This window comes from Chenopodium album, chromosome 9, assembly GCF_948465745.1.
Source record: "Chenopodium album chromosome 9, dcCheAlbu1.1, whole genome shotgun sequence".
Classification (NCBI taxonomy): Eukaryota; Viridiplantae; Streptophyta; class Magnoliopsida; order Caryophyllales; family Amaranthaceae; genus Chenopodium; species Chenopodium album.
The window spans coordinates 68,896,726-68,917,320 of NC_137842.1; the positions used below are offsets into that span (position 1 = coordinate 68,896,726).

The following is a 20,595-nucleotide window of genomic DNA, read 5'->3' on the forward strand; positions in this document are numbered from 1 at the left end:
AGGAAATGACTACGGAGTGGGATTAGGTGATTTAGGAGTCGCGAGGTCAAGGGGGAGGGAGTTCAGCCTGGCACCGGCATCGGGGAGGGGATCTGGGTGGGCGCAGCCGGTGCCGGCTGGGAGCAGGGGAGTTGGGGTTGGCAGGTAGGGATGGCAGAGGGAAGAAGGGGTGGAGGCCTGGTGGGTTTTTGATAAATAGGGGTATATTAGGAATTTTTCTTTTCCCTCCCTTTTAAAATTTTAACCATGGTTAAGATTTTCTTAAAATAATTAACTAATATTACCATTGAAATAGTTTTACAAGTTAATGATTACCAAAGATAATTAAAATTTTTACTGGGATTATTATTAAAATAAAACGGAGCAAAGTTGAAATTATTATTTACAAATTTTTCTTTGTTTTTAGAAGTCAAAATAATTTCAATTTGCTAAAAATCAATATGGAAACTCGAAAGTGACAAATACTCAAATCAACAATATACATTTACGAATACAATTCTGTTCCTCAAATAAGAAATTTACAATAATAATGTTGGCACTGGAAACAAACTCCATGCAAATGAAATTGGCAAAAGTAATAAACTTCAAATTCATCTTCATCCTTTGTTTTCTCTTTGTTCAGTACATCACTATCAAAACTACCCAAGACCCATCATCTGCAATTATCTCCAGATTCCAAGAATACCTTCGAATTAACACTGCTCAACCAAACCCCAATTACTATGAAGCTGCTGATTTCATCCTTTCTCAAGCTAATTCTTTATCCCTTCAATCTCAGACTATTGAATTTGTCAAGAATAAACCCTTAATTTTGCTCAAATGGCCTGGCAAAAACCCCAATTTGCCCTCAGTTCTCCTCAATTCTCACACCGACGTCGTTCCGGTGGAATTCCAGAAGTGGGTTCATGACCCTTTTGGTGCTCACATTGATTCTCATGGAAATATTTATGCCAGAGGTACCCAGGCAAGTATTTTCATCAATTTTTTATTTGTTTAATTATTTTGGTAAGTTGTGTTGAATAATTCATGCAAATTGATTTAAGGGTATGATTGCATTTTATAATTATCAAAGTAGCAAATTGAAAGTTTATACCTTTCTGTTATGTGGTACTGTGGTAGTTTGAAGAATTGGGTCATATCAGGGTTTATTTACTTTATTATATGTTTGAATTGTAAAGTCTGATTTATTATATGGTTGAAAAATCTATTTTCTGAAAAAAAAAGGGGGGAAAAAATTCTATTTTAAGGAGTTATGATATTGTGGAAATATACTAATTTGAGAGTGATTTATCAGATGTTTATGTTTTGTACATCATTTCTACGTATAAATGTATGTGATTATGAAATTGTGATAGATGTTGATAAGCATTCATGCTGTGTAAGCAGGATATGAAAAGTGTGGGAATGCAGTACTTAGAAGCTATTAGGAAGCTGAAGGATTCTGGTTTCGAGCCAATTCGTACTATTTATCTATCATATGTGCCTGATGAAGAGATTGGGGGACGCGATGGGGCTGAGAAGCTGGCCGAGTCTGATGTGTTTGAGAAAATGAATGTGGCCTTTGTGCTAGATGAGGGATTACCTTCACCAGATGAGAAGTATTTGGCATATAATGGGGAGAGGTCACCAATGTGGCTGGTTATCAAGGCTACTGGGGCTCCTGGGCATGGGGCAAAGCTGTATGACAATACTGCAATGGAGAACTTGATGAAGAGTGTTGAGAGTATCAGGGGTTTTCGTGCGTCGCAGTTTGATATGCTAAAAGCTGGCTTGAAAACTGATGGAGAGGTGATTTCGGTAAACTTGGTATATTTGAGAGCTGGCACACAAACACCTAATGTAAGTCCGTGTCTTTACTGTGGCATAGGGTCTGATGCTCAATGATGAGAATCATTAGATTACAGTTGCCTATGATACAATTGTTCTTGAGTGATTTTGTTATTGTTTGTCAGGGATTTGTCATGAATTTACAACCTTCTGAAGCTGAAGCTGGTATTGACATTCGGGTTCCACCTACAGCTGATCAGAAATCACTTGAAAGGCGTATTGCTGAGGAGTGGGCTCCTGCTTCACGCAACATGACATTTGAGGTAGCAGTTGCTTGATTAACAAGTTTTTTTTTTTTTTTTGTTGCTGATTCACAATTTCACACAATGAAATAATAACCATTGTTGCCTTGCATTGTGAAAGCCTGCATCAACATATTTAATTTCAGTGAAACCTGATGGTATATGCTGTACTGCTGTAGCTGTTTTAATTGTTATGGTTCTCTATGTCTCTTTAGTCATTTACAACTTGCCTCGGGATGGAAAAAAGGCGTGTAGACTGCATCAGGAATGTTAAAAGCTTAATCACAAATTGCAATCGATAAGAATCAATGAGCAAGAAATGCCAGGAAGAGCATTAATCTTCTCTCTTATCATCTGAACCTGTTATGTAAATTCCTGCTCATATGACCACACGTTGAATGTTTTCTTCTCTGGTTGAAGCCTTGTAAGTCTCTTACGCGTACTATAAAGCTTGAAAGCTTGTAAGAATGTACTTTATATGGGCTTCAATTTAGGGTTCGTCTGGCATCACTGTGGTTTTCTGTTTTTTGGTTTTTTGTTTTTTAAAAGTATATTATATATGTCACATAATGAATCAAAAATATTTTAGACTTATTAAAATCATGATGATTTTGAAAACTGACAACAAAAAAGTGAAAACACCTTTTTCTTGTTTCCAGTTTTTGGTTTTTAGTTTTCTAAAAAACAGGAAACTGAAAACCAAAAATGATGCCAAACAAGCCCTTAATTGTTAGTTTTTTTATTTTATTTTATTTTATTATATTTTTTATAATTCTACATATATAATTTTCATTGCAATCAATTAATCACCGAGGTTTTCATGGACAGTTTAAGCATGACCTCTAATTTGCAGGGAATTTGAACTTGAACTGAAACTAAATGAATCCAACCTTTAGACATCAGACCCCAAGTTTAGGTTCACATACTAACAAAGTAAAAAGTATATTTTTTATAGTGCATACTGTATCATGAATTTTTGGGATGATGCATGTGTGGACATGTAATAATTAAAACCCTACACATCAAGTACTTTGTTGATATCCCCTTTGTTGTTTGACTGATATGGTTTTGGCATGTGCAGTTCAAGCAGAAGGTTCCTGTGGTTGACAAATTTGGCCAGCCTGCTCTCACAGCTGCTGATGATTCAAATACCTGGTGGGTTCTTTTAGAAAAAGCTGTCCGCGATTCTGGTGGAATAGTTCGAAAGCCTGAGGTAAGCTTTGGAACAACGGATGCTCGTTACTTTAGGCAGCAAGGTGTACCAGCTATTGGATTCTCTCCTATTGCAAATACTCCTCTCCTTCTACATGACCACAATGAGGTACATAATTGCTTCTGTCCTTATTTGTTTATATTTCAGGTGGAAACAATTTCGAATTTTGATGTGCTCTCTTTTTTACTGTAAGTAGTGATATAGAAATTTATTTGTGGAATCAATCACATATTTACATTGCATGTCACCAAGGTTGCCTTTTTATGAGATAGATTATGTATCCAGCCTGTTACTCGTGTGGAGCTGTTAACTTCATAACTGCTGGTTTTGGTTAAATTTTCTTGCTACTTGTAACTAGTAATTCTTGCTCACATGTTAGGAGTGTTTTAGGAACTTGTACATTTTGGAGTATTCTATATACTTTGTTGATTAAATTTTGAAATTAACTTTGATTCTTGTGCACTAGATAGGATGTACTAGAACTTTTATCCAGTTGTATCAGATTTAAATTTAGGCTCACAACTGAAATACAACCCTCTGAATGTTGTTAGAATGTTATGCTGTGGGAGCCAGCAATTGTTTCTCTTCTACTCTGCATTCTTACAAACTACTTGTACTATTTACATTAGGTTTCTATACTTTGTAACAATTGCATTTTTACTTGCTGCAGCACCTAAATCAACGGGAATATCTTAAAGGAGTTGACATATATGCTTCTATAATCAAAGCTTATGCTTCTTTTGCTGAGGAGACAGAAGCTAACGCTTCCAAAGCTGAGTTGTAAACGCTTCCAAAGCTGAGTTGTAAAAGAATGGTTAGCATCTTTGCCCATTGTTAGAAAAACTGGATTTTTCATCCTCATCACCCATGCAACCAAATTGAACTTTATTCTAACACCATTGTTTATAACTTGGTGCAACCTGACGGGTAGTGACAGAAGATCTCAAAGGAGTAGATAAAAAAGCTTCTATGTTCTATCATCACGGCTTATGTATTGTATGCTGAGATTGCTGACCGATTTATGGAAATAAGCCGAGACTTTCTAGGATGAATTGTTGTAAGTGATTGGCCCCATCTTGCACTTGACTATTCTGCCAGGAGCTGATTGAATTGGGACGGAATCATTTGTTGTCTCTAGGTGAAGATTTCAAGTGATTTCGGTCACTATTGCAGCTACAAAAATAAAGAACAGTTAAACTTCTTGGAACTTCTCCTGTATCTATTGTTAAAGGCTCAAAAAATTTATCAATTAGGAATTTTTTTTTTTAATATGTTTGTACTTAGAATAATTCTGGGTGTTACTCATGTTCAATGTTTATCTTTGAATCTTTGATCTTCTATTGAGATTTGAGAAAGGAAGTATTGTTTTTTCTGCACTTTGTACCAAACAACAGCAAAAGGAAAGAGGGAACTTGATTCCTTATCTGAGCGATTGAACATGACCAAACACACTTTGAACCAAAGTGACGCTAAGCTGTAAGCCTGTATGTACCAAATATCTTACCAATAAAGTTAATTGACATTCATACGAATTTATGTGATTCTAATTCACAGTATTGCAATGCTTGAACTAATAAGTGTTTAGAATAACGGGTATAACAAATTTTCAATTTAACCATTGATTTTGAGACTCGGTAATCCAACATTTGTTGCAAAGCGTTTTTCTCCTAATTGGAATACAACCGATTCGAATTCAAATTAGTCGGAGTTCAATAATCGTGTCTAATTAAACTAGACTGGAGCATATTAAGTAAAGGCTTAAGCCAAAACCCATCTTCTACAAGTAAAACTATGCAAACGATCAAAACCTTCTTCAATTTCTGCTTTCTCTCTCTTCTATTCTTCTCTTGCAAAGCAACCCAAAACTCATCAATTATCTCTAGATTTCAAGAATATCTTCAAATTAACACAGCTTACCCAAATCCCAATTACTATGAAGCTGTAGATTTCATCCTTTCTCAAGCTAAATCTTTATCCCTTGAATCTCAGACTATTGAATTTGTCAAAGGTAAGCCTTTAGTCTTGCTCAAATGGCCTGGAAAAAACCCCAAATTGCCCTCAGTTCTTCTCAACTCTCACACCGACGTCGTTCCGGCTGAACCCCACAAATGGGCGCACCACCCTTTCAGTGCTCACATTGATTCTGATGGCAATATTTATGCTAGAGGTTCTCAGGTAAACACTCCCTTCAATAATTTAATTTTTTGATTTAAATTTAGGGTAATGCTATACATAGCCCTTAGGCTATATATAAGCATTGAATTTACTCTTGGAAAATGTATACAGTTAGGAATTCATGACAAAAACACGCGTAAATCGGTGTAATTAGTGTGTTTTTGTCATAATTTTCTAAATTTAAACAATTTTCAAGAGTAAATTAAATGCTTATATGTAGCCCTTAGGGCTATGTATAGCATTTTCCTTAAATTTATATTCTTTTTGTATCTTTTTGATCAAGTTCTATTGATAAGTCCATTAATTGTCACATTTGTAATTAAAATTAAAATTATTATATGCATTCATTAGAAGACACCTAAAGTAATTAAGGGTATGTTGAGATATTAAATACTTGTTAACATTCGATTTAAATGGTTATTGAATTCTGTCTAAAGGGCAATGATTTTTCAGCGATTGAAAATAAAACTGATTTATTTTTGATTTTCAATTTTCAATTTATTTATAGAGTTATAGAGGTAGTATACAGGAAAAAACTGATGCAATTGAATTAAACGTAATTGTGTAAAGGAGAAACAAAAAAAAAAAAGGACTAAAATATAAATTATGTAAAATTTATTTAATTTAATTTGCTATTAAATTTTTTTAATATTAATATTGATATTTAAAGTGACGTGGACCAATCAAAACGAATGAGACATGGAATGGGACATATGAGTGGGATAGAGGATTCGGACCCATTAGAGTTGTATGTTGAATTTTGAGAATTGAGATAGTGGGTTTTGGACTCTAATAATAAGGGTGAAAAATGAAATTGTAATATGTAAAAAGTTCTGTATTTCATTGAACTAATGGCTGTTATCCATTTATCTGTAAGTTATTATGATGTTTTCTAAACTTGAGGATAGTAATGTTTTCTTATAAGATAATTGTATACCCTGTATCATTCCCGGGTCTGAAAAAATTCTTATACTGATGCTAGCACACTATCATCTATATCACTATATGGGTATCTTTCGCGTTCTGTTATTGATACATTGATTTGTCTGTGTGTATGACTGTATGTGAATATGATAGTTGATTGTAATATCCATGTACACTATCCATGCAGGATATGAAATGTGTGGGTACTCAGTACTTAGAAGCTATTCGGAAGCTAAAGAATTCTGGTTTTGAGCCTACTCGTACTATTTATTTGTCATATGTGCCAGACGAAGAGAGTGGAGGACTTGATGGGGCTGAGAAGTTGGCTGAGTCAGAATTGTTTGAGAAAATGAATGTGGCCTTTTTGCTTGATGAGGGAATGCCTTCACCAAATGAAAAGTATCTGGCTTATTATGCGGAGAGGTCACTAATGTGGCTGGTTATTAGAGCTACTGGGGCACCAGGGCATGGGGCAAAGTTGTATGACAATACTGCAATGGAGAATTTGTTGAAGAGTATAGAGAGTATACGGAGATTTCGAGCATCACAATTTGATATGGTAAAGGCTGGCTTAAAAGATGAGGGTGAGGTGATTTCAGTAAATATGGTGTTTTTGAAAGCTGGCACACAAACTCCTACAGTAAGTTTGTGACTTGAATTTCATTAATCCATAAAATTGACTATGTAAAGTTAAAACTGTGAGTCATTAATCATGTGGTGGATTTAGTTTACAAACAAATGTCCATGAGCATAAAGAACCAAAGGTCTTTACTTTATGCAGAGCTTTGAAAAGGTTTCTAGATTCTAAGAAGCTAATGTCGTGTTCTTGGAACTGGTTGCTTACCTCTTTTCTTTGATAAATTGCAAGGATTTTTTAAGCTCTTGAAAACTCAGGCAAAGCTTTAGCAGGCTTAAAAATGAGCTTTTTTTTATCCAATTTAATTCATCTCTCATTCTGAAACTGATACATGTCTGGCCCCTGGTACCCAGATTGAAAATACACGTGGCCTAATCTTTTTGATTGCTTAATCTAGCTGTATAATATATCAAGCAATTATTGTCTCAGCTCCATTAATATGGGACTTCTTAATGTTTGTCAGGGTTTTGTCATGAATCTGCAACCTTCTGAAGCTGAAGCAGGTTTTGACATTCGGGTTCCACCAACAGCTGACCTAAAATCCCTTGATAAGCGTATTGCTGAGGAGTGGGCCCCCGCTTCACGCAATATGACATTTGAGGTAGGAGTTGTTTGTCTCAACTCTCAAGGATCATTTTTGTTAGTTCCATGGTAATCAATTGACCTTCTAAATGTCCCGCCTTTATTCTGATGACCAGCCATATGCTTCAGTAGCAATCTTTTCCTCCTCTGTTGTGTTTTAGATTTTGAACTTGATAACAAAGAGTCAATGACTGAGTCAGGTACTCAGGTATATGATTTACCCTCCAGAATCCTAGGATATATATTTTTCAGTGTATCTTAAATACATATATAAGCTGTCAAAAGAACCAAAAAGCTACTTGGTTCATATAATAAATTTTCTCAATTTGTAAATTCTCAGCTGATGAAGTAAACAGTTTGGGCTTTTCTTGTATGGCCTGAAAGAAAATGTGATGCAGCAAGAATAGAGGGAGGGGAAGGGTTCAGTAAAAGGAAATAAAACTGGCAGCAAGATCTGGAGTGAATAAGGGCTGGTTCCTAGTGCAGCCTACTTAAGTGCTGTGCACTTCATCCATGTAACTTGCTGTTTGTCTTTCTAAAACTATGTATCTGATACTTTTTCACATAGATGGATGCTTGATAACTTATTTTCTATAGCTCTGTATGTATCCCTTAAGCAATTTCTAAGTGTAATTTCTAAGTGTAACTTTATTCTGCCCTTGTGTGTGTAATTGAGGTATTCTATTCCTAATATGTGTTTGCTTTGACTGTGATGATTGTTGCTTTCCAGTTTATTCAGAAGGATCCTTTGCTTGATAAGTTTGGTAGGCCAATCCTCACAGTTGCGGACAGTTCAAATCCATGGTGGTTGCTCTTTAAAGAAGCCATTCAGAATGCAGGTGGAAAACTTGAGAAGCCGGAGATTCTCCTTGGCGCAACAGATGCTAGTTTTTTTAGGCAAAGAGGTCTGCCAGCTATAGGATTCTCTGCCATAGCAAATACTCCAGACCGAGTTCATGATCACAATGAGGTACATGATAATTTTCTTTTTAATTATTAATTGACCACTCCGAGCTAATATATGTCCATAAGTAAACATTTATCTTCCATTGCTGCGTTATATTTTTAGAAAAGTGGGTATGAGTTGTAGTGGTAGTTGCAATGTCTTGAATCAACGATTTCGTATTATAATTGGAAATGATGCATACCTAGATCCTTTATGTATAGGATAAAATCTAATACTACGTATTAGTACTTCTTTCAATCTTAGCATTTCCTTGGTGTTTTTCCTCTGAAGTATCCAGAACCTAGTCTGTTGCAATCACAGATTTGTGGTTTCAAAGTGCTCATACTGCTTCTTTTATTTTCTTACTAAGCCTTTATACTTCTGAACTTTAGGTTTGCCTCTGTTTTTACATATATTGTGGATGTTTTACCAAGGTGCAAACTTAGAAATACAGATACTCTCGAATGTTCTCTGTTTTTATATAACAAATAATTTAGGAATACAGATAAGAATGCCTGAAAGTGGCTGAAACTTAACCCTCTCGCCTTTTTGCTATAGCATTATAGCATTACTTGCAACTTTAAGTTCAAAAACATGAAACAGCAGTTTATATGTTAATAACTTAATAATATGCAAGGCTGCAAGCAGTGACAGCTGGTGTTTGATGGTCTTTCTCTCTGCATTTGTAGTAAAAGCTCAAGTCCTAGCATACTTTAACCTAAATTTGTAATATTTTCTGACGGCCACATGTTTGTTTGCTGCAGTTCCTAAATCAAGAAGAATATCTGAAAGGAGTAGACATATACGTGTCAATTATCAAAGCTTATGCATCATATGCTGGGCATGCTGAAGCTAAAGCTTCTAAATATGAGCTGTAAAAGAACAGCAAGCAAGCCTAACTGAGATATCTGGATTTTGCCACTCTTCTGTCGTGCTGTAGTCATCCTACAGCACCTCTGTTCTATCAAATTATGGATCAGAAACTAGTTTTCAAAAGAACAATTCAGCGGTTTGGTCAATTTTGGCACATGCTATGGGTGTGTAAAAATCCTGTATAGTACTTCAAGTCTTCATTAGTCATTTTTTAACAATAAAATATTTCAGCAGCTGCTCCACTTGTGATACATAATCTAACCACCCCCCCCCCCCAAAAAAAAAAACTATACTAATGTACCAAGAAGAATGTACCTCATGCACCAATAGATGCATACATAAACATACAGTTATGTGCACCCGGATGCCTAAAATATTATAACCTTCTCTGATGAAAAATGTAAGTACATAAGTTTAATCTATGTTCAGGATGTGATGCTGCTTGTGAATGTTGAAACACGGGACCCGGTATTCAAACCCAAAACATAGAACTTTATAGCCTTTGTTCTCTTCTTTCAGTTGAGCCTTCATATCCTTTACCACCATCAGGAGAATTTCAAGTGAAGTAAAACCCCTCTCTGAATTCACAGGTCACACCCATGAAAATAGTCAACTGCAACAACTTTTTCCATTTCTACTTTCTTGCTCTCCTATTCATCTCTTGCCAAGCAGCCCATAACCCATCATCATCATCTCCAATTATCTCCAGATTCCAAGAATATCTTCAAATCAACACAGCTCATCCAAATCCAAAATACTATGAAGCTGCTGAGTTCATCCTATCTGAAGCTGAATCTTTGTCTCTTGAATCCCAGACTATTGAATTTGTCAAAAACAAACCCGTAATCTTGATCAAATGGCCAGGCAACAACCCCAAATTGCCCTCAATCATGCTCAACTCTCACACTGACGTCATTCCGGTGGAACTCCAGAAGTGGACTCATCACCCTTTTGGAGCTCACATTGATTCTGATGGTAATATTTATGCCAGAGGCTCTCAGGCAAGCACTTTTATCAAGTTAACATTTTTTTAAATGGTTATTTTTTCTGTAATGATGTTAATTGTGTTTGTTTTAATTGACAAATTCGATGTATATTATAATTGTATGTAAAATCTCAATACTTTATAATAATGGCTTTCCATGAAACTTATAGTATATAGTAGCTTTGATAAAATTAGGTAGCAAATTGTGTTCCCGTATCTCATACAGTAAATCATCAGAGGCTTGTAGTATATAGTAGCTTTGAGTAGTGTGTTGTGTAGTTGATTAAGGGAAACTTGTGGGTCTTGACTATAATATTTTGTGTGTTGTTTACCTATGTATATGCAGGACGTGAAATGTCTAGGTATGCAGTACTTAGAAGCTATTCGGAAACTAAAGGATTCTGGTTTTGAGCCCACTCGTACCATTTATTTGTCTTATGTCCCTGATGAGGAGATTGGGGGACGGGATGGGTCTGGGAAGTTAGCAGAGTCTGATGTGTTCAAAAAAATGAATGTGGCTTTTGTACTCGATGAAGGAGTGCCTTCACCAGATGAGAAGTATCAGGCATATTATGCAGACAAATCACCGATGTGGCTGGTGATTAAGGCTACAGGAGCACCTGGGCATGGGGCAAAGTTGTATGACAATACTGCAATGGAGAACTTGATGAAGAGTATTGAAAGCATTAGGAGGTTTCGAGCATCAGAATTTGACATGTTAAAGGCTGGCTTGAAAACCACAGGAGAGGTGATTTCAGCAAATTTGGTGTTTCTGAAAGCTGGCACCCAATCTCCAACTGTAAGTCTGCATTTGTTCAGAATTCATATCATTAATTCACATATGCACATAAATAATACACTATTACTTATATGAAATTAGTAGGGGGCTTAATTTTTGTAGTGAAGGTCAATAATCTAGACTTTTCTTAGTTCTTCTTCTTAGATGGAGATTTATTCTTGTCAATCAGGGTTTTGTCATGAATATGCAACCTTCTGAAGCTGAAGCAGGTATTGACTTTCGGGTTCCTCCAATAGCTGATGAAGCTGCACTTGAAAAACGAATAGCTGAGGAATGGGCCCCTGCTTCGCGCAACATGACATTTGAGGTAGAACCTTAAGAGTTGCTGTCTATAGGAATACTTTTATTGGCTAATGTGATCATTAAATAAAATTCCTACTGTGATGACACTCAATCCTTCCTTCATGTTGTATTCTGATATGATCTTCAGATGAAAAACTAAGTCATTATTTGAAAATGACATAATTGCTTTCATGTTTTCATTTAAGCTTTAGTTGATTGACATGTTTGTTTCTTTCTCCATTTTCTTTCCACTTAAATCCAATATACCTGCAAATAGATTTTTTCTGCTCTTTTTTCTTTCATTTGACGGCTAAGTATCATGTGGACAGTTGAAGAAGTTTTCTACACTTGACATATTTGGTAAGCCAGCTGTCACATCTGTTGATAGTTCGAATCCATGGTGGATCCTCTTAGAAGAAGCTGTTCAGAATGCTGGTGGTAAACTTAAAAAGCCGGATATTTTCCGCGGTGCAACAGATGCTAGGTATTTTAGACAACAAGGATTACCAGCAATAGGCTTCTCTCCCATTGCAAATACTCCAAGCCTAGCACATGACCATAATGAGGTAGATAGTAATGTTTTTTGTTTTTTTTTGTATTTGTGGATGTCAATCAGAAGTCTGAAAGTAGCCTGGCAATTGCCTTGCATTTCTTGAAAATCATACTCTTTCATGCAGTCATGAAACAGGTTTCTCAAAAAACATGTATTCATAGTAGGTTTTTGATCTATCTGGTGCGAGTCTAGGTTTATCCACTTCTGTTCTTTCTGTTTTCAAATGCATTGTTCTTTGATTTAGGTTGTCTGTTTCCCTATTGCAGTACTTACAAGAATTTAGCTAATGGGATTGAGTCAGAATACGGCTGTTTTCTAAGCTGAACCTAAGCAATGTAATTTAATCAACAGTTTCTAATGATTGCTAATGGCAATGCAAACTGGTGTTTACATGGGAAATCATACAGATTTCCTGTATGCTTGGAGAATTTCTGATGTTGGTTTTCATATATAATCAATCTGCAGTTGTTAAAGCTACTGTCTTAAGTCCAAGCATACTTTTAGTTTAAATTTGGCATTTCTTCTAACAACCACATGTTTCTTTGTGCAGTTTTTAAACCAAAAGGAATATCTGAAAGGAATTGACATTTACGCATCCATCATCAAAGCTTATGCATCATATGCTGGGCCTGTTGAAAATAAAGCGTTTAAATACGAGCTGTAAAAGAACTGCAAGCAAGCCTAACTGAGATATCTGGATTTCGCCACTCTTCTGTCGCATTGTAGTCATCCTATAGCACCTCCATTTAATCAAATTGTGGTTCAGACTTCAGAAACTAGTTTTCAGAGGAACAATTCGGTCAATGATTTCTAACTTTGGCACATGTTATGAACTCCAAGTGTGTAAAAAGCCTGTGTTACAATTTCTTCAATACTCATTTAACAATAATTTTGTGATGCATGTATGTAAATAAATAAAACAACTAGTGCATCAGTTCACCAACTACTCCACTTTATGATAGATGTACCAGGAGTTGCGTGCACCTCATGCGCCGATAATGCAAAGAAATTATACAGCTACGTGCCGGACGCGTGTACCTGAAAAAGGTGGGAATTACCATGCTGCTTGTGAACATTGAACTTAGCACCCGGCATTCGAACCCGGAGCATAGAACTTTTATAGCTTTCGTTCTCCTTTCAGTTGTGCCTTTATACTGAGAACTTCAAGTAAAATCCATCTCTGATTCACATAATCACAGGTGACACCAATGAAAACAGTCAACTGCAACAATTTTTTCCATCTCTACTTTCTCTCTCTACTATTTATCACTTGCAAATCAACCCCAAATGACCCAAACCCATCATCATCATCTTCAATTATCTCCAGATTCCAAGAATATCTGCAAATTAACACAGCTCATCCAAACCCCAAATACTATGAAGCTGCTGATTTCATCATATCTCAAGCTGAATCATTGTCTCTTGAATCTCAGACTATTGAATTTGTCAAAAACAAACCCTTAATCTTGCTCAAATGGCCTGGCAAAAACCCAAAATTGCCCTCAGTTCTCCTCAACTCTCACACCGACGTCGTTCCGGTGGAATCCCAGAAGTGGACTCATGACCCTTTTGGAGCTCACATTGATTCTGATGGTAACATTTATGCCAGAGGTTCTCAGGCAAGCACTTCTATCAAATTCACAATTTGTTTTTTTTAATGGTTAATTTTGCTGTAGTGATGTTAATTTGTTTTTTTAATTGACAGACTTTTTGAATATTAACACCCCAAGTAAAAAAACCAAGATGTCATAAATAATGTGGGAGTGACATATATACATACTACCTCCGATTTTACAACTTTGGAATATTTTATATCTCACGAATAATACCCCAAAGTTGCAAATAATAAAAATCGGAGGTAGTAGTAGCTTGAACTAGTGTGTTGTATGAAGTATTAGATTAAAATTAAATTATGGGTCTAAAATATGATTTTCTTTTGAAAATTGATAAATAGGGTGCATAGAAAGATTTGTATCAGGCTTATGGCCTGAAGAACCAACTGCAGCTAATGCTAGCTAAAACAGAACGTATTTTTTGTCAAAATTTTCAGTCATTTCTATATAAGTTCCTATGAAGCTGTTTTAAACCTTGAATGAAACTAATTATGGCACTAGTAAGGGTATACGACGAATTAATGCATTGTTTTGTCTATGTATGTGCAGGACATGAAATGTGTAGGTATGCAGTACTTAGAAGCTATTCGGAAGCTAAAGGATTCTGGTTTTGAGCCCACTCGTACCATTTATTTGTCTTACGTCCCTGATGAGGAGATTGGAGGACGTAATGGGACTGAGAAGTTGGCGGAGTCTGATGTGTTTGAAAAAATGAATGTGGCTTTTGTACTAGATGAAGGAGGACCTTCAGCAGATGAGAAGTATCGGGCATATTATGCAGACAGGTCACTGATGTGGCTGGTGATTAAGGCTGCAGGAGCACCTGAGCATGGGGCAAAGTTGTATGATAACACTGCAATGGAGAACTTGTTGAAGAGTATTGAAAGTATAAGGAGATTTCGAGAATCAGAATTTGACATGGTAAAGGCTGGTTTGAAAACAGCAGGAGAGTTGATTTCAGTAAATTTGGTGTTTCTGAAAGCTGGCACTCAATCTCATACTGTAAGTCTGCATTTGTTCAGATTTTGTTTCAATAACTCACATATATGCATAAGTAATACATTACTGATTACTCACATTAGGTGTAACAACTTAGTAAGAGGCCTTAATTTTATAGTGAGGGTAGACCTACCTTAGTTCTTATTCTTTAATGAAGAGGTAATCTTGTTTATCAGGGTTTTGTCATGAATATGCAACCTTCTGAAGCTGAAGCAGGTATTGATATTCGGGTTCCACCAACAGCTGATCAAGCAGCACTGGAAAGACGAATTGCTGAGGAATGGGCCCCTGCTTCGCGTAACATGACATTTGAGGTAGAAGGTGCTGCCTATAGGAATTGTTATAGGTTTATGTGATAATCAAATTAAATTCCTACTTGTTATTGTCTAATTGAAGTGATGCTCAATCCTTCCATTACGGTTGTATTTTGATTTGATCTTCAGATAAACAACCAAGTCATTATTTGACAATAACATATTTGCTTTCATTTAAGTTTTCCGGTGGTTGATATACTAGGTTCTTTTTCCATTTACTTTCCACTTCAAGTTCACTCCTATATCCTTGCAAATTGAGTTTTTCTGTTCTTTCTTCCATTTGGCTGATAAGTATCATATGGACAGTTTACAGAGAAGTTTTCTACACTTGACATATTTGGTAAACCAGCTGTCACAATTGCTGATAGTTCAAATCCATGGTGGGCTCTCTTACAAGAAGCTGTTCAGAATGCTGGCGGGAAACTTGAAAAGCCAGATATATTCCTTGGTGCAACAGATGCTTGTTTCTATAGACAACGAGGATTGCCAGCAATAGGCTTCTCTCCTATTGCAAATACTCCAAGACTTGCACATGACCATAATGAGGTAAATAATAAATTTATCTATTCATGATTACGTCAATCAGAAAATTTAAGGCTGAAAGTAGCCAGGCAATTGCATTGCATATCTTGAAAACCATTCTCTTCCATGCTGTCATGAAATGGTTTTCTCAAAAAAATTTGTATTCACAGTATGTGTTTGATTTACCTGCTGCAAACTTTTATTTACTGTTCTTTCTGTTTTCAAATGCATTGTATTTTTGATTCAGATTGTCTGTTTCACTTCTGCAGTGTTAATTCTAAATTCAAGTTAATCTAATCTTCTGTTTCTAACAGTCATGAATTTACTTTTGGCAGTTCCTAAATCAGCAGGAATATTTCAAAGGTATAGACATGTATGCTGCTATTATCAAAGCTTTTGCGTCTTATGATGAACAGACAGAATCAAAAGCTTCTAAATACGAGTAGTAAGAAAATTAGCAGCACTTTCAGAAAGGTGGATTTGGGATACTGCTCTCACAGGTTGTAACATAATCATCCTGCAGCAACTCGAATCCTTCAAGAATGTCAATTGAGCAAAAGTTATAGGGGTCTGTAAATGCATCAGATTTTAAGTTGATAAACTTAAGTTTCTATTTATAGAGGAAGCTTCTGAATTCATCTTTGTACTTCGTCTTTCAACAGTAGCTTTGTTATACACAATCAAAAATATAAATAAATAAACAAATATTTTGTGACTTATTATTTCAGACACAAATATCATTATAATTTGGCTGCTCATCCCCGCCTCTCGCACACGCGTACAGGAAAAAAAAAATGAGGGAGGGAAGAAATGGCGATCAATGAAGCTTTCCACTCCTCCATTTATTACCGATTGGCCTGTTAATAAATTTTCAAACGAATTTATTGCACATAGTATCACAACAAATAATTCACAACCATGGTGAATCTGTCCAGCTCTAGGAGACAGTAAGAGTACAGAATTAGACTTCTTGCTGTATTTTTGAAGAATTTTTCACATTCTTCCCCAAAATTGAGAGACAGAGGGAAAACTCCCATTAACTACACTGTTGTTTTCATCTTTTTATAGTACTTCACTTGCTACCCTATTTTTCTACCAATAATCTCCACATGAACAAGTACCATCTTGAAAATGATGGTATCTTACTTGATCTCTAATCACAATAATTCTCTTCTCTGTTTTAGCAACAAGTTTGGCAAAGAGATGGCAATCCCCACAAATTCTAAGATTCTTCTTAATCCTAATAATACTTGCTCTAGGCAAGCTCATTAACCCATATACAATCGCGAGTTTCTCACTGTGGTACTGAAGCGAATCTTCCTTTTGCTCTCCCTCGAGATCTTGCAAGATGAAGTTTGTATCAGGAACATAACCTACCCCTCTCAATTTTAGAGCCAACTGATTTAGCTCTCTGATGATGACATCTATTTGAGGATGTGACATATCTCGGAAGATGAAAGCATGAATTCTCTTATCCACTTCAATCCAGCTGCATCCTGGTTCCTTCTTAAGTCCTCTTTCTCTCATTGTCTTTCTCAAGCTCGTGGCATCTTCCCACCTCTGAGAATTCTCATAGATATTTGATAATAGTACATATGTCCCCACATCATCTGGTTCTAGCTTCAAGATTTGCTTGGCAGCATAAATAGCTATATCTGCATTTTTGTGAATCTTACAAGCGCCAAGGAGAGTTCTCCAAGTCACTGCATCGGGTTCACAGTTCATTTCATGGAGTATTCTAACAGCATCATCAATCTTACCTGCCCTTCCTAAAAGATCAATCATGCATCCATAATGCTCTCTACCAGGATCAACACCGAAAAGCTTCTTCATGGACTCAAAATAATATTGCCCTTCCTCTAATAGACCAGCATGGCTACAAGCAAATAAGACACCAACCATTGTAATATAATTTGGTTTTGTCCCAGTTTGTTTCATCATCTCAAACAAATCAAGGGCTTCTCTGCTGAATCCGTTTTGAGCTAATCCAATAATCATAGTGCTCCAGGAGATTACATCTCTCTCCTTCATCTGGCTAAAAAACAAACGCGCATCATCTAACCCACCACACTTGCAATACATATCTAGAAGGGCATTGTTAAGGATCAAATCTTGATCATACTTCAGCACATGAACATGCACCTGCCTCCCTAATTCTAACAATGATAACCCAGTAACTGCTCTCAGAGTGCTTGTCAATGTTGCTTGCTCAGCTGCAAAACCAGCCCTCTTCATTCTCTTGAAGAGATTCAAAGCCTCATCACTGTCACTATTCTGTGCAAATGCTCCAATTATCGAATTCCAAACAACCAAATCCCCGGTCACAAACTCCTCGAAAACAGCCAGTGCATTATCCAATTCACCCCACTTAGCATAAACATCAATCAAAGCACTCCTAACAAAAACATCAGACTCCAAACCATACTTAAACAAACCACAATGCACCTGCCTAAGGCTCAACATCCCATCACAAGCTCTCAAAACCGAGGAAAACGTATACATATTCGGGCTAACCCCCTCTCGGAGCATCAAAATCAAGAACTCCAAAGCCTTATGACTAATCTTAGCATTAGAATAAGCTGATATCATAGTAGTCCAAGCCACAACATTTCTCTCAGGCATTTTATCAAACAGCTTCTCTGCTTCACCTAAAAGGTTGAATTTAACATACATATTCACCAACATACTAAGTAAAAAAGATTTGGGTTTGTTCCCATTTGAAACCAAATGCTTATGAACAAGTTTTCCTTCCTCAATTGCCCTTTTAGAAATGCAACATTTGATAAGCTCAGAGTAAGCAACACAATCCGCCATTAAACCATGATTTTCCAAGCTTTTCAAAGCATTTATTGATCTGGGTAAATCTCGTTGATAGCAGAATTTGGTAAATTCTTCGATTAAATTTGGAAAAACTGCTGCATTTTGTGTTAAATTTGCTGGCACCAAGTATGAACGTAAGAAGAACAGAGAGCATTTTTCGATTGATTTTAACTTTGAAAATACAAAATTCATAGTTAACTGGGGTTAGATATTAGAATTACATTGTTTCTGGGATTTAGATTAAAGTATAAAATCTATCAACATTTTGAGAATTTGATGCAATTGCAAAAAATGGGATGAAACTGTAGTACTACGTAAATGTTTTTGCAATTTTTGTTAATTTATTTTTAATAAAAACACTATTTTGTTGGACCACAGTTGACTATAATGTGGGCCTTTGTTCATTGGGCCTTTGTTCTTCTTAGACATTCGTGTGATGGCCTACCAAAATTGATGATATATGGTGCATTTATTAGGTTTCATTGATTATGTTTTGGATGGTAAGATGTCTATTCTTGTAAGTTGTAAGAATGGGTTGATTTGTATAAGCTTCCACCCACCCCCTACTAAGGTAAAGTGAATCATTTACTAATTCAATTTAATCACCTATGAGGCCTATGATATTACCTATACGTATCAATGAAAAGTCGATTTCGACGAGTAATGACAGTAAGAAATCCTTGCAAGTATCTAATGAGAATCGAACCTAATTAGCTTGTTAAACGAGTTAAGAAATAACTATTACTTGGATTTTTTTTTTTAATGCATTTTGTTGGTATTGCTTTGGTAGCAATCAAACCTTAATACTAAATATAATTAAGTACGAAATTTAGATTCCCATTTAAGGTGAGCCTTTAAATATTGTAATTGATCTATTTCTTATTAGATATTTTGATATTAAGTATTGATCATCTTATTTGGTAAGGTTTATATTACAAAACTTAAGGTTGGTGAATCAAGCCCAACTTTTGGCTTTTTGAGGAGGGAGACTCTCTTTATATTAAACTCTCAGTGAAGTTAACTTGCTGAGTTGGATCAAGTTAACTCGTGTAATCGTGTCAGGTTTTATCCATCACTTCTTATCATATTAAACAGATTTAACATTTTGAGAAAGAAACATATATAGTAATATGGCTAGTAGTGTTAGAAAGGTTTACCAAAGTTACATAGAGCTATATAGATGATGTAATAACTATAACTGGATAAGCATATGCAAATAAGATCATATGAGGTTGTTAGTGTAGTGCATGGAAAGAGGATAATATAAGTTAATTAGCATGTGAGGATGGGCCATATTAATTTAAATTTTATGTTTTATCCACAAAGAGTAAAAAATAATACTGTAGAGAAAGCAAATTCTTACCTAAAGCATTATATTTCTCTCTCAAAAAAAAAAAAAAAAAAAAATCTAAAGCATAAAATTGGCAACTCCTTCAATCAAAACCTTCATACAATTCAAGTAGAAGACCTATTCTAGTATTCTTCCTTCCATTATAAGGCAATTCTATTCATCTTTTTCTTTTTTCTTTTTTCTTTTTTTTTTTTTTTTTTTTTTTTTTTTTTTTTTTTTTGTAGAATCATCCTTGAATAAAGAGATTGGCAATCATTTGAGAGATTCTGCTTTGGCCTTTAATTTTCTTTCTCCCATGCATAAAGGTGTACACTAATTTTATTTTATTCTCAAATTTGTAAATTATGATCCCAAAAGTAATGATATGATGCTAGCGGTACAACATCTATGAGCAAGTGCAATTTCCCATCAATTTTGTATTTTTGATTTGGAAATTGAAAATATTATATGGAATATAATTATATTAAAATGTAAACTGAAATTAAACGTAGAAATTCAATGACATCCCAACTGATGAACTGACCCAATATCCCATTAGCTAAACATTTGGAGTTTGTTTTCAATTCAAAATTAAGTTCTCACTTTTATGATTGTAACACCAAATATTATGCATTAATGCATTATTCAAGATTTAACACCAATCTTTCTCTTACTCTAAATGTTTACATTCTAATCAAGTGGACTCAAGTCAATTGAATAGGCTGATTGCGATAAATTACAATTATTCCTTTCTATTATGCAAATCACTATCTACAAACCGACGATATAGTACTAAAAGATGTACATGTACCACACTAACAAATCTAATACAGGAGTCAATTCCAGTCAAATTAACAACTTTGTGCATCTCATTCCATAACAAATCAACCAAAATTCTTACAATACAAGTTATACAACGATAATTCATCTCTCATAAAAATTAATAACTTCGAAATTAA

The 20,595-nt window shown here is 35.4% G+C and overlaps 4 protein-coding genes and 1 pseudogene across 5 annotated transcripts; 4 read left to right on the plus strand and 1 right to left on the minus strand.

Annotated features, from left to right (window-relative positions):
• Positions 1–536: 536 nt before the first annotated feature.
• LOC145558989 (uncharacterized) lies at positions 537–4,654 on the plus strand. 2 transcript variants are annotated; one of them, XM_081620374.1, is made up of 6 exons: positions 537–964; positions 1,387–1,839; positions 1,953–2,090; positions 3,151–3,390; positions 3,953–4,096; positions 4,214–4,654. In XM_081620374.1, the coding sequence occupies exons 1-5, from the start codon at positions 554–556 to the stop codon at positions 4,064–4,066; spliced, it is 1,356 nt and encodes a 451-aa protein (XP_081476500.1). In that variant the 5' UTR covers positions 537–553; the 3' UTR covers positions 4,067–4,096; positions 4,214–4,654. The 2 variants fall into 2 exon arrangements, with proteins under 2 accessions (XP_081476500.1, XP_081476499.1); XM_081620373.1 differs by lacking the exon at positions 537–964 and having other exon boundaries at positions 1,385–1,839; positions 4,220–4,654.
• Positions 4,655–5,001: 347 nt separating this feature from the next.
• On the plus strand, positions 5,002–9,701 carry LOC145558993 (uncharacterized). The gene is made up of 5 exons (XM_081620377.1): positions 5,002–5,457; positions 6,569–7,021; positions 7,482–7,619; positions 8,331–8,570; positions 9,311–9,701. The coding sequence occupies exons 1-5, from the start codon at positions 5,074–5,076 to the stop codon at positions 9,422–9,424; spliced, it is 1,329 nt and encodes a 442-aa protein (XP_081476503.1). The 5' UTR covers positions 5,002–5,073; the 3' UTR covers positions 9,425–9,701.
• Positions 9,702–9,726: 25 nt separating this feature from the next.
• On the plus strand, positions 9,727–12,939 carry LOC145558992 (uncharacterized). Its single transcript, XM_081620376.1, has 5 exons — positions 9,727–10,420; positions 10,751–11,203; positions 11,373–11,510; positions 11,815–12,051; positions 12,589–12,939. Exons 1-5 carry the CDS (start codon positions 10,019–10,021, stop codon positions 12,700–12,702), a joined length of 1,344 nt encoding a protein of 447 aa, XP_081476502.1. The 5' UTR covers positions 9,727–10,018; the 3' UTR covers positions 12,703–12,939.
• Positions 12,940–13,039: 100 nt separating this feature from the next.
• On the plus strand, positions 13,040–16,061 carry LOC145558991 (uncharacterized). The gene is made up of 5 exons (XM_081620375.1): positions 13,040–13,657; positions 14,201–14,653; positions 14,827–14,964; positions 15,271–15,510; positions 15,822–16,061. The coding sequence occupies exons 1-5, from the start codon at positions 13,247–13,249 to the stop codon at positions 15,930–15,932; spliced, it is 1,353 nt and encodes a 450-aa protein (XP_081476501.1). The 5' UTR covers positions 13,040–13,246; the 3' UTR covers positions 15,933–16,061.
• Positions 16,062–16,524: 463 nt separating this feature from the next.
• LOC145560349 (pentatricopeptide repeat-containing protein At2g03880, mitochondrial pseudogene) lies at positions 16,525–18,699 on the minus strand (annotated as a pseudogene).
• Positions 18,700–20,595: the final 1,896 nt, after the last annotated feature.